Source organism: Hyla sarda, chromosome 3 (assembly GCF_029499605.1).
Source record: "Hyla sarda isolate aHylSar1 chromosome 3, aHylSar1.hap1, whole genome shotgun sequence".
Lineage (NCBI taxonomy): Eukaryota > Metazoa > Chordata > Amphibia > Anura > Hylidae > Hyla > Hyla sarda.
The window spans coordinates 279,196,657-279,215,518 of NC_079191.1; the positions used below are offsets into that span (position 1 = coordinate 279,196,657).

General features: G+C 45.4%; 1 protein-coding gene across 4 annotated transcripts in view; it reads right to left on the reverse strand.

The window, feature by feature from the left end:
* Nucleotides 1-18,862, reverse strand: part of PEX3 (peroxisomal biogenesis factor 3) — an 82,650-nt gene that overhangs the window by 8,282 nt on the left and 55,506 nt on the right. For all 4 annotated transcript variants that reach the window (XM_056566731.1, XM_056566734.1, XM_056566733.1 and 1 more), the window contains 2 exons: nt 7,146-7,216; nt 5,151-5,273 (listed from right to left, as the gene is read on the reverse strand). In XM_056566731.1, the coding sequence (XP_056422706.1) occupies nt 5,151-5,273; nt 7,146-7,216 (194 nt within the window). The remainder of the gene's footprint in view (nt 1-5,150; nt 5,274-7,145; nt 7,217-18,862) is intronic.

Below are 18,862 nucleotides of genomic sequence, written 5' to 3' on the forward strand. Positions count from 1 at the left end.
TCCCTGGCCCGGAGTGCAGGGAAAAAACTCCACACAGAAGCACCACTATACATTCCCCACATGAATAATATAAAAAGGAATAAGGAGGGAACAATACCCTCCAGGCAGACCCCCAGAAAATAGTAAGAGTGGTCACAAGTCAGGGGTCTCCAGAGGTTGCAAGGGCTCATCCAGGACCTGTAGAGGGAGGGAGATATACTCACCTTGCATGAAGAACTTACCTCATGGAGTCTTCAGTCATGGAGTCTTCAGTCAGCATTTTCACCTGCAGCAAGCCAAGCTCATAGCGAGGCGAACAAGGAGGTAGGGGGACCCGGACCCATGAGGTACAACCCCAAGCGGTGACCGTTGGCAAGAGGGGGTTAACAGTACATCCAAGATGCCTGCCACCTCTCACAATGGGGAAACAGTGAACCGTAGTTCCTGAGTCCCCACCGGAAAACGGAAAGAAAAAGGAATAAAAGAACTAACACATTCCCTAACTAGGAAAATAAAAAATATGAGACCTGGTCTGGAGAACACCAGACCAGTGTCCACCTCCTTAGACACTAAGCAAAAACTGAATTGCTCAGTGGCCTGGAGGCGGGTATATCCTGCTGGGAGGAGCCGACATTTTTGGTTACCATACTGTCATACCTCCTAGAGACAGCAGCATATACCCAAGGTTCTGTGTCCCCCAATGGAGCCGATAGAGAAAGTTCATTTATTTCAGTAATACAACTTAAAAGGTGAAACTAATATATGAGAGAGACTCATTACATGCAAAGCAAAATAGTTTAAGCCGTGATTTGTCATAATTGTGATGATTATAGCTTACAGTTCATGAAAACCCCAAATCCACAATCTCAGAAAATTTGAATAGTTTGAAAAGGTGCAATATTCCCAGCTCAAAGTGTCCTAATTAAGCCATAACCCCTAAAAAGGGTTCCTGAGCCTTTAAAAGGTCTCTCAGTCTGGTTCAGTAGCAACAACACCTATATGTAAGAAAGCTATAGCAGACACTTGTGCAAAAATATACAATCTTTATTAATTAAAACTACAAAAAAACATATATAAAAGCAGAGATGTGGGGACTGAAAACAATAGATGTCTCCAGGACAAAAAGTAACACTTATACATACACTGATCCCTGATGTATGGGCCTATAAACTGCCAAATCGGCACAGATATGTAACAATATCGTATTAACAAGTTGTACTATGCACTATAAAACATCCATAGTAATACAGCTTCATGCACATTTTTGGGTGGGTAACGTACTGAGCAGTTTTTTTTTTGTTTGTTTGTTTGTTGGTGCTGCACTGTCTTCCTTCCCGACAAACTCCGGCCTCAGCGCAGCGACGCAAGACTCCGGCCACCAACGTCACAAAATGCGGGCTTAAAATTAAACAAAAAAGCCTCCAGAGTACGGATATTCATGGTACGGCATAGTAGGTTTTTAAAAATTTTTCTTATTTCTGAGGAGGGCAGCAATTTTGTGCCAGAAAGGGAAGCCCACCCTCCCCGTCACTCTCTAGCAACGCTACTGGTAATAAAGGGTAGATATGGAACTTCGGCTGTTAACATAAGGGAAAACTTTTCTGCTTTAAAAAATGCTTTTGTAAGTGGGTGTCCGGGTTTTGCTTACGTGCGATTTATCCATCATGCGATTTATTTAGCATGTAAGCAAAAGTAAGTAAAAAAAATTGTCATATAAAAGCCATATGTTTGAAAAGAATGAAGAATAAATCTCCTTCATTATGGATTAGTAACTGTGTATATTGGTGTATTTACATGGTTCAGTAGCAGCCACAATCATGTGAAAGACTGCTGACCTGACAATTGTGCAGAAAACCATCACTGACACCCTCCAGGAGAGAAAGCCTCAAAAGGTAACTGCAAACGAAGTAGGATGTTCCCAAAGTGCTGTATCAAAGCACATTAATAGAAAGTTATGTGGAATGGAAAAGTGTGGAAGAAAATGGTGTACAAGCAGCAGGGATGACGGCAGCCTGGAGAGGATTGTCAGGAAAAGGCCATTCAAAAGTGTTGGGGACTTTCACAAGGAGTGGACTGAGACTGGAGTCAGTGCATCAAGAGCCACCACACACAGACAGGTCCTGGACACAGGTTTCAGATGTCGTATTCCTCTTGTCAAGCCGTTCCTGAACAACAAACAATGTCAGAAGCGTCTTACCTGGGCTAAAGAAACACAGACCTGGTCTGTTGCTCAGGGGTCCAAAGTCCTCTTTTGCATCTCATTTGGAAACCAAGGACCAAGGAGGAAGAATGGAGAGGCACACACTGCAAGATGCTTGAAGTCCAGTGGGAAGTTTCCACAGTCTGTGTATATTTGGGGAGCCATGTCATCTGCTGGTGTTGGTCCACTGTGCTTCATTAAGTCAACACATCCGTCTACCAGGAGATTTTGGAGCACTTCATGTTTCCTTCCACAGACAAGCTTTATGGGGATGCTGACTTCATTTTCCAGCAGGATTTGGCACCTGCCCACACTGCCAAAAGCACCAAAACCTGGTTCAATGACCATGGGATTACTGTGCTTGATTGGCCAGCAAACTCGCTTGACCTGAACCCCATAGAGAATCTATGGGGCATTGCCAAGAGAAAGATGAGGGACATGAGACCAAACAATGAAGAAGCTGAAGCTGCTATTGAAGCATTTTGGTGTTCCATGACACCTCGGCAGTGCCACAGGCTGATAGCTTTCATGCCAAGCCACACTGAGGCAGAAATTGCTACAAAAGGGGACCAAACCAAGTGCTGAGTACATATGCATGCTTATACTTTTCAGAGGTCCGATATTGTTCTATGTACAATCCTTGATTTCTTTATTGCATCTAATGTTCTAATTTTCTGAGATTGTGGATTTGGGGTTTTCATGAGCTGTAAGCCATAATCATCACAATTATGACAACTCACGGCTTGAACTATCTTGCTTTGCATGTAATGAGTCTCTTTCATATATGAGTTTCACCTTTCAACCCCTTAAGGACCGAGGGTTTTTCCGTTTTTGCATTTTCGTTTTTTCCTCCTTGCCTTTAAAAAACATAACTCTTTCAATTTTACACGTAAAAATCCATATGATTGCTTATTTTTTGCGCCACCAATTCTACTTTGTAATGACGTCAGTCATTTTGCCCAAAAATCTACAGCGAAATGTAAAAAAAAATCATTGAGACACAAAATTGAAAAAAAACCCCGCTGTTTTGTAAAATTTGGGGGCTTCCGTATCTACGTATTGCATTTTTCGGTAAAAATGACACCTTATGTTTATTCTGTAGGTCCATACGATTAAATGATATCCTACTTATATAGGTTTGATTTTGTCGCACTTCGGGAAAAAATCACAACTACATGCAGGAAAATTAATACGTTTAAAATTGTCATCTTCTGACCCCTATAACTTAAGAGGGCTCGGTATGAGGGCTTATTGTTTTAGCAGTACCATTTTTGCATTGATAGGACTTATTGATGTTATTCATTTTTTCATGATATAAAAAGTGACCAAAAATGCACTATTTTGGACTTTGGAATTTTTTGGCACGTACGCCATTGACCGTGCGGTTTAATTAATGATATATTTTTATAATTCGGACATTTCCGCACCCGGAGATACCATATATGTTTATTTTTATTTACACTTTTTTTTTTTTATGGGAAAAGGGGTGTGATTCAAACTTTTAATAAGGGAGGGGTTAAATGATCTTTATTCACTTTTTTTTTGCAATGTTATAGCTCCCATAGGGACCTATAACACTGCACACACTGATCTTTTACATTGATCACTGGTTTCTCATAGGAAACCAGTGATCGATGATTCTGCCGCTTGACTGCTCATACCTGGATCTCAGGCACTGAGCAGTCATTCGGCGATCGGACAGCGAGGAGGCAGGAAGGGATCCTCCAGCTGTCCTGTAAGTTGTTCGAGATGCTGCGATTTCGCCGCGGCTATCCCGAACAGCTCCCTGAGTTAACCGGCATGCTTTCACTTTAGACGCGGCGTTCAACTTTGAACGCCGCGTCTAAAGGGTTAATAGGCCAAGACCCGTGGCTTATAGCACGTGGCATTGATCGCGGTGCCGCGCGCTATTACCCACGGGTCCCGGCCGTTGTTAGAGGCCGGGCCCGACCCGCTATGACGTGGGGCCACGCCGTGGCCCCGCGTTATAGATCGGGAGCGAACACATGACGTACGTCATATGTCCTTAAGGGGTTAAGTTGCATTACTGAAATAAATTTACTTTTGCATGATATTCAAATTTTTCAAGTATCACCTGTACCGGAGGCTACTTCTGATCTGGCACACCCCAACAAGTTTTCCAAATGAGGGAGATGTCCAATCAGGGATAGCACTGCTGCAGCAAGACACTTTCTCTGACAGTCAGGCTAATGTCTGCCCTGCTATGGAGGGTAATAGGATGATAGTAAATGCAAGACTGGTATGTAGGTGCTGGTAGTGTGGGATTCAGTAGGGGATTCAGTAGGGGAACATACAGCACAGTATATGTCACACAGACTAGGATGTTATTTTTTTTACACTTGAGTTTGACATATATCAAATTAAGATGATAAATCACCTGGAGGAGCAGGTTAGAACCGTGTTCATAATGCACATTCTGCAATATGAAGGCCTCGGTGGTCATGTGGAATGAATGCATGAAAAGATGTGGAAAAGAATGCATGCACTTCTAGTGGGGAACACCGGCCATGGTAAGGTAAGGTTTGAGTACAGGTTTGTTTGTTTTGTGGTTTTTCACCTTGGTACTTGTCTGTAGGTAATATTTTTTACATACCTTATAGAGATTTTACAGTACTATTTATATAAATAACAATTTTACAGATGGCACAAAGCTATGCAAAGCAGTTAACACAGTAGATGACTGAGATACTGCCAGAGGAATTTCTAATGGTGAACGCCGTGAAATTTCAAAAGGAGCATGAGTTACAAGATTTCTAAAAAGGGGTAGGTCATTTAGGGATTTATTGAAATTGCCAGATTTAAAGTCGGGAAGAATTTTTTTTCCCTAACAAAGAAAATTGGCTTCTACCTGATGTTTTTGCCTTTCTTTAAATTAACACTGCAGATATTAAGCTTTACAGACTATTTCTTAGGTTTTTTTAGGGATGCAAAGGCAAAGATAAAAACATACCTGTTTATTGAGCTGTTTTGCGTTAGTTCTTGCTCAGATGGTCGAAAGAACTCTGCGATGCTATCAAGAAGCCTTCCAAAACCTCGATTCAGGCATGAGTTCAATACTGTACTGAAGTCTTTACTGGAAACACAAACCATATAATATATACTGTTCGGCTAGGTTCACATGGTATGATATCAGTGTCATTACCTTAGAAGCCCACCCAAGGCTTGTTTTAGATACATGTTTGTTCAGCATCTTTTTGGCCTGAAAAAAAAAAAATGCCACAAAAACTGCTGGTTCTCCATTATGCAGTTTTTTTGGGATGTTTTTCCCCCAAAATATTGTGTATTTTTTTTTCTTTACAAGCCATCTGATTTAAAGATTTCTATTTAGAAAGTGATGGAAAAATGCCAGAACCCCTTTTAACTTTTCACTTACAATGGGCTTGTAAGAATTAGAACTGGACTATGAAGCAATTAAAGATGGTGGCCTATTAGTGTTGGGATCAGTTTACACTAAATAAGTCATTTTACATCTTTATAGGGATATATGATGGTTGCTTACCAAAAGGTGTTAACCTCTTTCTCTAAAAACAGTGATGTCACGGCCACACCCCTTCGTGACTTCACACCCTCCCTCTCAATGCATGTCTATGGGAGGGGGCGTGACCCCTCCTATAGACCTGCATTGAGGGGGAGTGGCATGACAGGGGAAATCATAATGTCTAGGGCCAAAGTATCCCTTTAAAGATTCAGGGCATTCAGAGCATTCAAAGGATAGGGGATAAGATGCCTGATCGCGTCACGCCTTCGCCCCCATGTGCCGCCATGCTCCGCCCCTCAATGCAAGCCTACGGGAGAGGGCGTGACAGCTATCACGCCCCCCCCCCCCCCCCCCGTAGGCTTGCATTGAGGGGCAGAGCCTGACATCACACGGGAGCGGAGGCGTCAGGTCACACGCCGTCGGTGGTGGGACTCCCGCGATCAGGCATCTTATCCCCTATCCTTTGGATAGGGGATAAGATGTGTAAGCACCGGAGTACCCCTTTAAGTACCAGGACACAAGGGAGTACCTGTATGCCTTAAGTCCTAAACAGGTTAAAGGGGTACGCTGGTGGAAAACAAATGTTTTCAAATCAACAGGTTACAGATTTTTGAATTACTTCTATGTAAAAATCTTATTCCTTCCAGTACTTATCAGGTTCTGCATTCTCCAGAAGAAGTTGTGAAGATCTTTTCAGTCTAACCACAGTGCTCTCTGCTGACACTTCTGTGTGTTAGGAAATGTCCAGAGTAGAAGCAAACCTCCCCTGCTCTGCACAGTCTCTGACACAAACAGAGGTGTTAGCAGAGAGCACTGTGGTCAGACTGGAAAGAACTACACAACTTTTTCTGTAGTATACAGCAGCTTATAAGTACTGTTTAATTTTCTGGCATTAGTTGATTTGAAAATCATCTTTTAAAGGGGTTGTGCGCTGCCCTGCCTTTCGGAGCTCCGCACGCAGCGTCCGGAAGTTCATTACTCCGAACGCTGTGTGCGGGCTTCCGTGTTCGCGGCCGCCGGGCACAACGTCACGCCCGGACCCCTCGTGACGTCACGCCCGCCCCCTTCCCATAGACTTTTGTTGAGGGGGCAGGCGTGACGTCACGAGGGGGCCGGGCGTGACGACCGGCGGCCGCGAACACGGAAGCCAGCACACAGCGTTCGGAGTAATGAACTTCCGGACGCTGCGTGCGGAGCTCTGAAAGGCAGGGCAGCGCACAACCCCTTTAATGTACAAGATTTTTTATTCAGCAGTTTTTTTTATTTTATTTGGTTAATCGAAAAAAATTATCCCTAACTAATAGATTATGAAAAAAAAAAAACTCACTTGCAGCCCTAAAGTGCAATATTCTTTATAACATACTAAAAGAACATGACACTACTGACTAACAGTACTTATAATGTGTGCACAGATCAGAAACACTTGGCACTTCTCACCACACATGGGAAGCCAGTTTTATGTTTTACCTCTCCAACATGTCTCTGGTTTCATTCAGAAGACGGATGGTGGTGACGTCCTTCTCTGTTAGACCACATGCCTAGTAAAATGAAATATGCATTATTACCACAGCTGGAAGCATTTCTAAGGATCTACAGAAGGAAATTTGTGCTTAGCTTCACAACACAAATGGATAGACATAACTGGGGCATCCAGTGCTGAGCTTCACTCCTCCATGTGGCCCATACATGGCATTGACACACTGGCACATACATTTTCTTGCAGCAGTCCTATGTTTTATTTGTTTTTGTTGATCTATCCTTACTATTTGCTGATGGCTGGACATTGTCTAGTATGTATTATCTCCATAGTGATCTTTGCCTTTATTCTAGTCTGTCAGAAAAAGTTGCTATAGGAACACTTTCAGCAGGATAAATAGGGGATAAGTATTGTTAGTAGGACAAGCCTTTTAATGTTAATAGATTCCGTATTAAAGAAGGCTATCATTTTAGGCTAGCAGCCTAAAATGTGATTGCCTGAGTGGCAGTATGACACATTGGGCTGGGGCCCAATATCTCACGCTGCAACTCAGGAAGAGGATCAAACTGGGTACAGGAACAGGACACCGGAAGCACCTCAGGAGCATTAACCCTTTTAATAATTTATATTTAGCAATGAATGAATAGAAGAGAAATCTAAATCAGATCAATATTTGGTGCAATGCCCCCCTTGCCTTCAAAACAGCATCCATTCAGGTCAAGGACTTTGTAGAATTAGTCAGATGTATAAATTACAGCATCACGGTCAGTTAAGTAAACTTTGGCATTTTAAAAGTTTAGATTGGTCAGGGTCTCAGAGCTTAAACCCCTTCTAATCATAAGATATAGCTGGGTGAAGCACAGCAGCGTTTTTCACTCCCCCACTCAGTGCTATTTATCTTCCTATCTTCAGCATGTCAGCTTTATGGGGTCAGCTTTTGGGTGTAGTGTCAATGCAGCGCATGCACAATACTTGCAATAAGCACAACGTTTGAGTAATGTTACAGCACGTATAGATGAAGTGCTGAAAATAGGAGAAAAAATATTTATCATGGAGGTGTATCACAGGGCCAATGCAGGCGGCACAATGGTGCATCAAGGGACGGTACCAAGAAGATCATTTGTATATTAGTATTTTATATATAACTGATTTGCAAAGGTAACCTGTATTGGAATAATCATCACTAGCACTATTACCCTGTATAATCATGTTAATGCTGGTGATGCTTCTGTCAATTTCCCTTTAATAAGGAGATTTTTTTGTACTCCTCATAAAATCTCTTTCTTGTAGCCTTCATTGGGGGACACAGAGACCATGGGTATATGCTCTTGCCACTAGGAGACACTGACACTAGGAAAAAAAAAAAGTCAGCTTCTCCCTGGCATAATATACCCGCCCACTGGAAGTGAGGTAATCAGTTTTGTCACAAAGCAGTAGGAGAAGCCAACAAAGAGACAAGTCTGAAGGACCCTAGAAAGGAATCCCAGAGAAACACTCAAGAACTGAAAAAGGCTATCCGGACAAGAATGAAGACATGGGTGCTGTGTCCCCCCAATGAAGGCTACGAGAAAGCGATTTTACGGTGAGTACAAAAAAAAATCTTCTTTTCTCAGTTGCTCTTCATTGGGGGACACAGACCATGGGACATACCAAAGCAGTCCTTGGGGTGGGAAGAACAAAACCAGAGGAAGGGAGTCAGTCCGGAGACTGAACCCCAGCCGGCCTTAAGACTCACTGATGAGACCCTGGGCTAAAAGGCAACCGAGGCCTGGAACTGAGTGTCCGGTAGTTCCCACTCACCATAGAGATGGACTAGTATGCCAAGCGAGGGACAGTCCTTAGAAGAGAATCTAAACCAGGGGTCTCAAACTCCCAGCCCGCGGGCCATTTGCGGCCCGTGGAACGAGATTTTGCAGCCCGCACCAGGGATGTGTAATTTGTATTGCCCAACATCCAGAACATGCAGTTCCGGGCGCCAGACAGGTGACTTTTTTAGGCATTTAGCCCTGCTTTGGGCAAGCAGCGCTAAATGCCGTAAGACTTCACCCCCGCCCATCCAATAGAGCCCATAACCTTCACTTACTCCGCACCCCGCACCCCTCCCCTCAGCCTCCAGTTGGCTGGCCCAAGTCTGATGAGGGACGTCGCGCACATGATGTCCCTCCGAAGACCCGCGCAGGAGGACGTCAGTGACGTCACTCATCAGGCCGCCAGCGGAGAGGAGAAGTGCAGCGCAGGACAGGTAAGTGTGTCTATGTGTGTGTGTCTATGTATGTGTGTCTATGTGTATGTGTGTCTATGTGTATGTGTGTGTGTGTTTCTAATGCTACCTAATGTGGGGGACACAATGCTACCTTCCTAATGTGGGTGAACATGCTACCTTCCTAATGTGGGTGAACGTGCTACATTCCTAATGTGGGTGAACATGCTACCTTCCTAATGTGGGTGAACATGCTACCTACCTAATGCGCTCCCCCCCCCCCCAGAAGTAGCACCCCCCATCATCCGTCTGCTCATGCTATTACCATAGGGGGTAGGGGAAATAGGGAGGGAGGTTGCTGGTGGATGATGAGGGGCGCATGATGGGGGCATTATATGTGAGGGGCGCATGATGGGGGCATTATATGTGAGGGGTGCATGATGGGGGCATTATATGTGACGGGTGCATGCAGCCCAGCCTCACTCAGCCACTACCTCCAGTGGCCCCCAGATAATTTAAGTTTGAGACCCCTGCTCTAAACCAACTGGTCTCAGAGAGACAAAAAGGGGCGATGCAGAGACCCGATGGGCTGAACCAACATGGAAGGAGGTAGGAAACCAACTCCAAGAAGCACAGAACCAGACAGAGGGAGAGCCTGGTTGGGAACAAAAAAGTAAAAGGGAATGACAAGAGAACCCCATACAGAGGACCAACCAAAACCAGAGAACCTGGTGAGAAAACGCCAGGGAGAGCCAAGGTGAAGACCAGAAACTTCTGGAAAAGAGAGACGGAAACTGTCTCCGGAGAGGCATAATGCAGAAGAAGATCTGAACCAAAAAGCTGTAGGCGCCAAAAAACACTGTCCCAGGGGCAAAGCATGAGCACCTGGGGAGAAGAGCGGGCTCGGAGAGGAAGCCACACAGGCTGAACAGCGAGAAGAAACCACAGCCATGCTGCAGCCAAAAGATGGCCCGACTGGAACAACCCAGTAGACAGACTTGCCGTCCAACCCTGGAGTAAATGGACCCGAAGGAAGAAAAGAAAAGTAAGGAGTAACCCGGAAAACTGGAACGGCGACATGGAACTGGAGACTCTCAAGATACTGGGAGGTGCCCCACCAGTAGGGGGAGCAAAACCAACAACCGTGAAATGCTCTGGGAAACATACTGCTCTGTCAGAGCAGTACAAAACGACCGCCCCACAATATGGAATTTTGGAGAAGCCTGGGCAGGGGCACTACACCTGCCCGGGCCCGCAACCATCACCGACCCAGAAAATAAGGTACACCACAGCAGTCTAGTAGGGAGCCCAAAACAAGGATTAATTGGTCTTGGACCCAGTCGGAGCGAACCAGAGCACTCCAAGCAACATCTTGTCAAGACAGAAATGGAGGGAAAAGCAAAAGGGGACCCAGCTGGGACTCCCAGGCTCTGGACACAAGAATGTTACTCCAAAAGATTGGAGTGGCAGTGTAGCACCACAAACACTGACCTAAGGGAAGGATGAGCACACCCTTCCCGGATATTGCGCCAAGGAAGGAAGGAAGAGAGCAATGGCAGACTGGCTGTTGCTGAGCTATATTATATGATTGTATGATTATTATACGACTGTATAAACCCATCCTACAGAGGAAAACACCCTAGCTGCATAAGCAGCAGTAGACAACCAGAAACAGGAGGAGAGTCAGGCTGCAATAGTGAGCAGTGAGAACACAAGCAGAGCCGACGAAAAGCAATTCCGATCACTCCCAGCAAAAATCAAAAAAAAACAAAGGCCCAGCAAGGTACCCCACCATGTAGGGGGAAGTGCGAGATGGCTCCATCTTGGCAGAAGAAAGTGCTCAGTTAAATAGTCTCCCTAGTGGAGGGGAAAACAAGGGAGACGAAACTCAGGCACTGACCGTGCCAAGCTTCCTGATCCCAGTACCCCCTGTGGAAGGGAATTTCCCAAGAGAGCCATGTACTGTAGGAGCAAGTAAATGCTGCCTTACGGTAACAGATCAAAGCACTGGGTGGACGTAGCCCCCAGGGATCCTGCGAAAACAATAAATGAAAAACGATTTGATCCAGCACTTAAAGAACTTGCAACTTTATTAAAGGACATCTCAAGAGAGGGGATAAGTGTTTGATCGCGGGGGGTCCGAACACTGGGACCCCTTGTGATCTCCTGTACGGGGCCGCGGCTGTGCCGTGCAGGGGGCGTGCCAGCCCCTGCATGACGTGCGGCCTGCACGCCTCCTCCATACATCTCTATGGGAGAGGCAGGGAGGCAGCATTCGACGCTACGCGCCTTAGCGCTCACCATGAGCACTTATGGCGGCGCCCCGTTAGGGAGATCGGGGGGGGGGGGTCCCAGCGGTCGGACCCCCCGCAATCAAACACTTATCCCCTATCCTGTGGATAGGGGATAAGTGTAATGCCGCTGCAGTTGTCCTTTAATATATCCTCTTTAAAAACAGCAGATACACATTCATCATCCTTGTTGTAAATAATGTGTTTTATTTGTCTAAATTGTGATGTGTATGTGACACTCAAGACTGGAGCTGACCTTTGACTGGTCTCAGAGTTTTTATCAGTAGAATGTTTAGTGAGTAAAGATCTTTCTTTATTAATGACTTGTTGATATGCTATTTGTAATTGTTTCTTTCTATAGCCTTGTAGCTGTAATCTAGATGTTAACTGTGTGGCTTCATGTTTGAAATCTATTGCATCTGAGCAATTTTGTTTGAGCCTAGTTAACTCACCTAGTGGGATGGCTTTCCCTGTGTATGGAGGAGGATTAGAATCTGCTCTTAATATAGGGTTACCTGAAAGAGGTTTCCGATAACTGGATTTGACAATGGGTTTACAGGCAAATCCCCTCAAAAGCAAGTCCAAAAATGCTGCACTGTCAGAATGGAGCTCAAAAGGTGAATTTGAGATTGAATGGGTTGGAGTTCAGATAGTCCACATAAAGTGGTACAGAAGAGACATCCCCCCTCCAAATTAGGAGAAGGTTGTCTATGTATCTCCCATAACACTTTATGTCACTAGAAAACGGATTAGAAACCGTATAAATGAACAACTCCTCCCAGTGCAACATTGTTAAATTCGCAAGAGGGGGAATGCCGGGCCCCCATCGAAACTCCACTAGATTGAAGATATCTTCAAAGAGCTTATTTTTCATTATTAAACCTATAGAGGATTTCTCCCTTCTTTTTCCCCTTCTCCCCCTTTTTTTTCCTCCTCCATGTGTATCATTACTATTTATTATTCATATACATACATTTTTGCATCATCCATTTGTGTATATATCTTCAATCTTTCAAAGTATTATTTATGGTTACAGTTCACATTGCGCTATTTGTCCTACATTATTTTCTCATACAGTTTATCACTATTTTTTTCATTTTGCAATGGACAGCGCATGTTTTTTTCTGTATCCATTTATTTTCATTTTTCAAGTTAATCTTTTCTTGTCCATTCCATTGGATGATAGTTACAATATGTATAAATATTTTCTACAGCATGAAATCCTAAGGGAATGTTAGTTTTGTACATATGTGGTTTTGTACACATTTTTTGGTTTTAACTCTATATTAAGGTTGCTCCTCAGCAAGCGGTGTGCTATTTAAATTTATTGGACTCACCTGTGAAACCACCTATTTATGTGTTGAGAACCACAGGTATAAAACTTTTGACAAAGAGCGCATGCGCTCAAAACGCGTCAAGTTGTGTCAGACTTTGTGAAGTTGTTCCATGCTGTTTTTAAAGAGGATATATCAATAAAGCTGCAAGTTCTTTAAGTGCTGGATTAATTTGTTTTTCATTCATTGTTTGGACACGGAGGGTCTGAGTGTGGATCCGTGCACGAGACACTGCAGGTGAGCTGGACTTTACCTTATCCTGCGAAAACACACCGAGGCACGGAGGAGCCATGTTGTGTCCCCAGAGGGATTGAATTCTGGGCACTGGAGCTGGGAGATACAAAGACATAACTATGAATGCAAGTAATAAGCACACGTAGCAACCTACAGCATTGGGAGGAAACACCCCATTGGGGCGAAACCTTGGACCCTGCAAAAAAAAGGGGGGCAGATGGTGCGGCCACAAAGCCATCCTGGCCAATGAATAAGGCAACAGAGCAGGTGCCTGAACCAACCTGTACAAGGACCCAGGAAGATACCTGGGAGGGGGCTGCAGAACAGGCAGTCGTCCCAGCAGACCCCATGGCCAAAAAGAGGTGCTCAACCGCCACAGACATGTGGAAACAATTACACAGGAAGGCCTGAGGTACATATCTTACCGAAAAGGAAGGGGAGGAAGGCTCTACATGAGCAGAGTGTCCAGAGAATACAGTGGGGATCAAAAGTTTGGACACCCCAGGTAAAAATGTGTATTAATGTGCATAAAGAAGCCAAGGAAAGATGGAAAAATCTCCAAAAGGCATCAAATACAGAATATACATTCTTATAATATGTCAACAAAAGTTAGATTTTATTTCCATCATTTACACTTTCAAAATAACAGAAAACAAAAAAATGGCGTCTGCAAAAGTTTGGGCACCCTGCAGAGTTAATATCTTGTACTGCCCCCTTTGGCAAATATCACAGCTTGTAAACGCTTTTTGTAGCCAGCCAAGAGTCTTCCAATTCTTGTTTGAGGTATCTTTGCCCATTCTTCCTTACAAAAGTCTTCCAGTTCTTTGAGATTTCTGGGCTGTCTCTCACGCACTGCTCTTTTAAGGTCTATCCATAGATTTTCAATTATGTTGAGGTCAGGAGATTGTGAAGGCCATGGCAAAGCCTTCAGTTTACGCCTCTTGATGTAATCGCCCGTGGATTTCGAGGTGTGTTTAGGATCACTATCCATTTGCAGAAGCCATCCTCTCTTTAACTTCAGCTTTTTCACAGATGGCATCAAGTTAGCATCCAAAATTTGCTGAAATTTTATTGAAACCATTTTTCCTTCTACTCGTAAGATGTTCCCTGTGCCACTGGCTGCAATGCAACCCCAAAGCATGATTAATCCACCCCCATGCTTGGACAGAGGTTCTTTTCATTAAATTCTGTTCCCCTTCTTCTCCAAACGTACCTTTGTTCATTCTGGCCAAAAAGTAAAATTTTAACCTCATCGGTCTACAGAAATTGTTTACAAAATGCATCAGGCTTGTCTATATGTTCATTTGCAAAGTTCAAACGCTGATTTTTGTGGTGAGGACGTAGAAGAGGTTTTCTTCTGATGACTCTTCCATGAAGACCATTTTTGTACAAGTATCTCTTTATAGTGGAATAGTGTACCACAACTCCAGTGTCTGCCAGATCTTTCTGGAGGGATTGTACAGTCAAACGTGGGTTTTGAATAGTTTTTCTCACAATCCTGCGAGCTGTTCTGTCTGATATTTTTCTTGGTCTTCAAGATCTTGCTTTAACTTCCACTGTTCCTGATGACTGCCATTTCTTAATTACATTCCGAACAGAGGATATTGACATCTGAAAACGTTTTGCTATCTTATAGCCTTCTCCAGCTTTGTGAGCGTCAACTATTTTCAGTTTCAGATTTCTAGACAACTGCTTAGAAGATCCCATGGTGCTGATTGTTTGGGCAAGGTCAGATGAGTCTGGGCATTTAAAACCTTTGAGATTGACATCACCTGGTCTTCCCAGATGATGACTGAGATTAATCCATGAAACTGGCAGGTCTCAGCTTTGCAAAGAGGGCAGTGCATGCTATAAACTCTGCAGGGTGCCCAAACTTTTGCAGATGCCATATTTAGTTTTCTGTTATTTTGAAAGTGTAAATGATGGAAATAAAATCTAACTTTTGTTGACATATTATAAGAAGGTCTAGTGTAATTTGATGCCTTTTGGAGATTTTTCCATCTTTTTTTTTGCCTCCTTTATGCACATTAATACAAATTTTTACCTGGGTGTAAACTTTTGATTCCCACTGCATGTAGGGACATAGACATGATACCTCATGATAGTAGAGGGGTACCAAGACTGCCACCATGAAGGGAACCACATCCAAATGTCCGGAAACATGGAAACTAGTCTCAGCACTCAACGGCGTGCCACAACCATGCCCTGAGAAGACTAACGTTACGTTACGACCAACATATAGGGGAAAATCACCGGCTTAAATGGAGGGCTGGAAGGAAGAGAAGCTCTGCGGGACCAACCCAGCACACGGAGACCCCAATATCCAATTACTTCAGCCCCTTGCTAGGACTTACCGAGCCACAAAGACCAATGGCGGGGAAATCCAAGATGGCGCGGGAGCCGCCAACAACCTCGGCCCCCTCCCCACCAGCCACGAGGCAGCGCACTGCTAGCGTTGTGCCTCTGGGGAGCTCTCACCCGGCAGCCATACACCTCCCATGTTGGGGAACACAGAAAGTAGTCCTACCAGCCCTCCCAGTGAGGGAGCCTGCTCCCTGGCCTGCACTCCCTGCTCTAGACCCGAGCCATGCTGCTTCTGCAGAGGCCTGTCGCTGCAACCTCCTCTCCTTCCATCTGCTGCCCGGGAGAGTGAGATGGACCCTACCCTGACGGACCCACCACTGCTCAGTGACGTCGAGGTAGGGGCCCAGGGGACCACTACCCAGTTGCTGCCCAGGAGCCCAAAGCCGCCATCCTCACCTTCTGAGCTGAGTGCCAGATCACAGTCTCCGTCCCAAAGCATCCCCTCCATCTTTAGGAGTCAGATGGGCTGCCCCTCTTCTGACACACAGATGTCCTCCTCAGAGGATGAATCACCCAGGGGGACAGGAGCTGGCTTTATGGGGGGTGATCTGGATCGAGCTCCATCAGGAGAGGGTGACAAGCCTTAGAGGGGTCCAGAAGCCTCCTTCCACCTCACCTCAGCATTCATCTGTACAGCTACTTAGTCTAATGAAGCAGAGTCCTGCTCCCCTGAATCAGCAGGCTCTACGGCCCCACAGCCTGCTGTTTGATATGAGAGTACCCCCCCAACCTCAGTGAGGGACCAGTTGTCTTCTATGCTCCCGCCACCTGCACAGGCAGTTGCTTCCCAGAAGGGTCATCCAGAACTGCAGGCACTTTGGCACTTCTCCCCACGAAGTCTGATATGTCCGCCATGGTCTCAGATTTGAAGTACACCTGGCGCCAGGATCTTCAGCCAGTTAAGCAAGACCTAGCTGAGTTACAGAGTAGGGTAAGAGCCCTAGAGAACTTTCAAGGGACTGTCCTTGACTCCATGAGAGAGATGCAGAATGCCCTGAATACTCAAACCTCCACACATCATGCACTGGCAGAGCATCTGATGACGTGGAAAATAGAAATTGCAGGAACAATGTCCGTATCCGAGGACTCCCGGAAGCTACTCTCTTCTCTTCCACGGTCATCGGAATCTTCAACATGCTCCTAGGACTCCCTCCTGAAACGAATATTGAAATAGATAGAGTCCACCAGGCGTTGAAAGCACCCAGAACTGACCTTGCCCGCCCTCGAGATGTAATCTGACGCATTTACCACTATACCCTGAAGGAGCAAACTATGCAGAAAGTGAGACAAAGAGGAGATATTGACTTTGATGGAGCTACCTTACAACTGTACCCGGATCTGTCCAGGCATACTCTCCAACAGACGGTTCTGCTGCGACCCCTTCTACGTCTGCTCCAAGACCGCCACATTCCTTGTAGGTGGGGTTTTCCTTTTGTCCTACATGTTACTGCTGGAGACAATGCGGCCTATCTTCGCACCCCTGGAGACCTACCACTCCTCCTCTCCACCCTCGGTCTCCCTCCTGTGTCTCTCCTGGACTGCTTGAGAGACCCCTATACCCTTCCACCTGCGCCTAGGGCCTCGCAGCAGGACACGACGAGGTGCCCTACACCTGGAGGACAGTTATCTCAGAGACCGAGACGACAGCACCCCAGACCGACGGGCTCCATGATGGAGTCTTGAAAGGACTAGATCCCGCTAGAAAAGCTGCCCTCTGCTGATGGGGCCAAACTCAGAGTCGTCTTCTCTTAGATGAGAGAACCCCTCCTGGACTAGCCCCGATATGTCTGCCCCTATTTGCATACACCCCGTGCTCCATAGTCTCCTAATGTACTAGATCTTTTCTATACCCCTACATCAGTGTTAGTTCGTGGCTCCTCCGGGGCCCTCACTCTAGTCTCCTCTAGGCCGTGGGCGGACACGCTCATCCCTCTTTCCCGTTTAGTATATTTACCAACTACCAACTAACTCTAGTAGCGCCTTTCTGCTCTCCCTTCTACCCCCACTTAGGGCTGCTGTAGGTTACGTACACCTATTTGGCGGATGACCTGTTTTGCCACCAGTGATACATTTGCAAGTGTTCTTGCTTTTTTCTTTATTTTCTGTTTTTGTTTCTGAGTTACTTGTATTTTTCTTGTTTCTTGCACAGAACTCGTTGCTCCAGGACCAACCACCCCCCCTCCGACTGCTAGTCCCACACTCCCGCTCCGCATTCTACCCATTAGATGGCCGAATTGAAGGTAACTTCCCTGAATGTTCAGGGTTTTAGCGTGCCCCAGGTCCTATACCACTTACATAAACAAAAATACTAAGATCTTGTGTCTCCAGGAGACTCACTCTAAAACAGGCCTAACTCCAGAGCGGATCAGTCGCTATTTTCCCACCTGGTACCGTAGCACCAACTCAAGAGTCTCACTCAAAGGGAGTTTCAGTGGGTTTTCACCACTTGCTACCTTTCAACATGCTAGCTGTCCGTGTCGACCGTTAGGCTCGATATTTGTTAAAGGAATGATCCTGGACCAGGTGGTGACGGTGGCGACTGTTTACGCTCCAAATAACTCTCAGGTCTCATTTCTGATGCGAACCCTAGAGGACCTATGCTCTTTTGTGCAGGGTATGCTGCTATTAGGCGGCAATTTTAACCTAACTCTTGAGCCTTTGCTGGATGCGTCCACGCAGCATTCAGCCATCTCCTACCGACAGCTCAGTAGACTCCGGAAACTATTGCACGCCTTGCAGCTGTGAGACGTGTGGCGCCTCCAGCATCCGCATTATAGAGATTACACATTTTACTCCAGCCCCCATCACTCCTATAGCAGCTTAGACTATATTTTCCCGCCTCATTTTCATCTACCCTAACTGTCCTCCACTCAGATAGGTAACTTGTTTCACTCCGACCACACACCAGTCTCTTGTACAGTTCAGATCCCCTCACTCAGCACTCCGCAGTTTACATGGCGTCTTAATGAGTTGCTCCTCCTCAACACACTATGTTTGTCTGACCTTTAGTCAACAATTGCTCATTTTCAGTCTGACCATAATATGGACCAGACACGGCTCCCTGTACAATGGGAAGCCCTTAAATGCGTTCTGAGAGGAGTATTAATAGGCCACGGCTCCAGTCTTAAAAAAGCGAAAGCGGAAAAGTTGAGTCTCCTTTTTGAGATGCTGAATTCATTAGAGGCTCAACATAAGAAGTTCCAACAGGAATAGTCTTTGAGAGCCCTAATTAAAAAACACGTCATGACATCTGCGTTCTGCTGAATGATCGGTTCAAACAATAT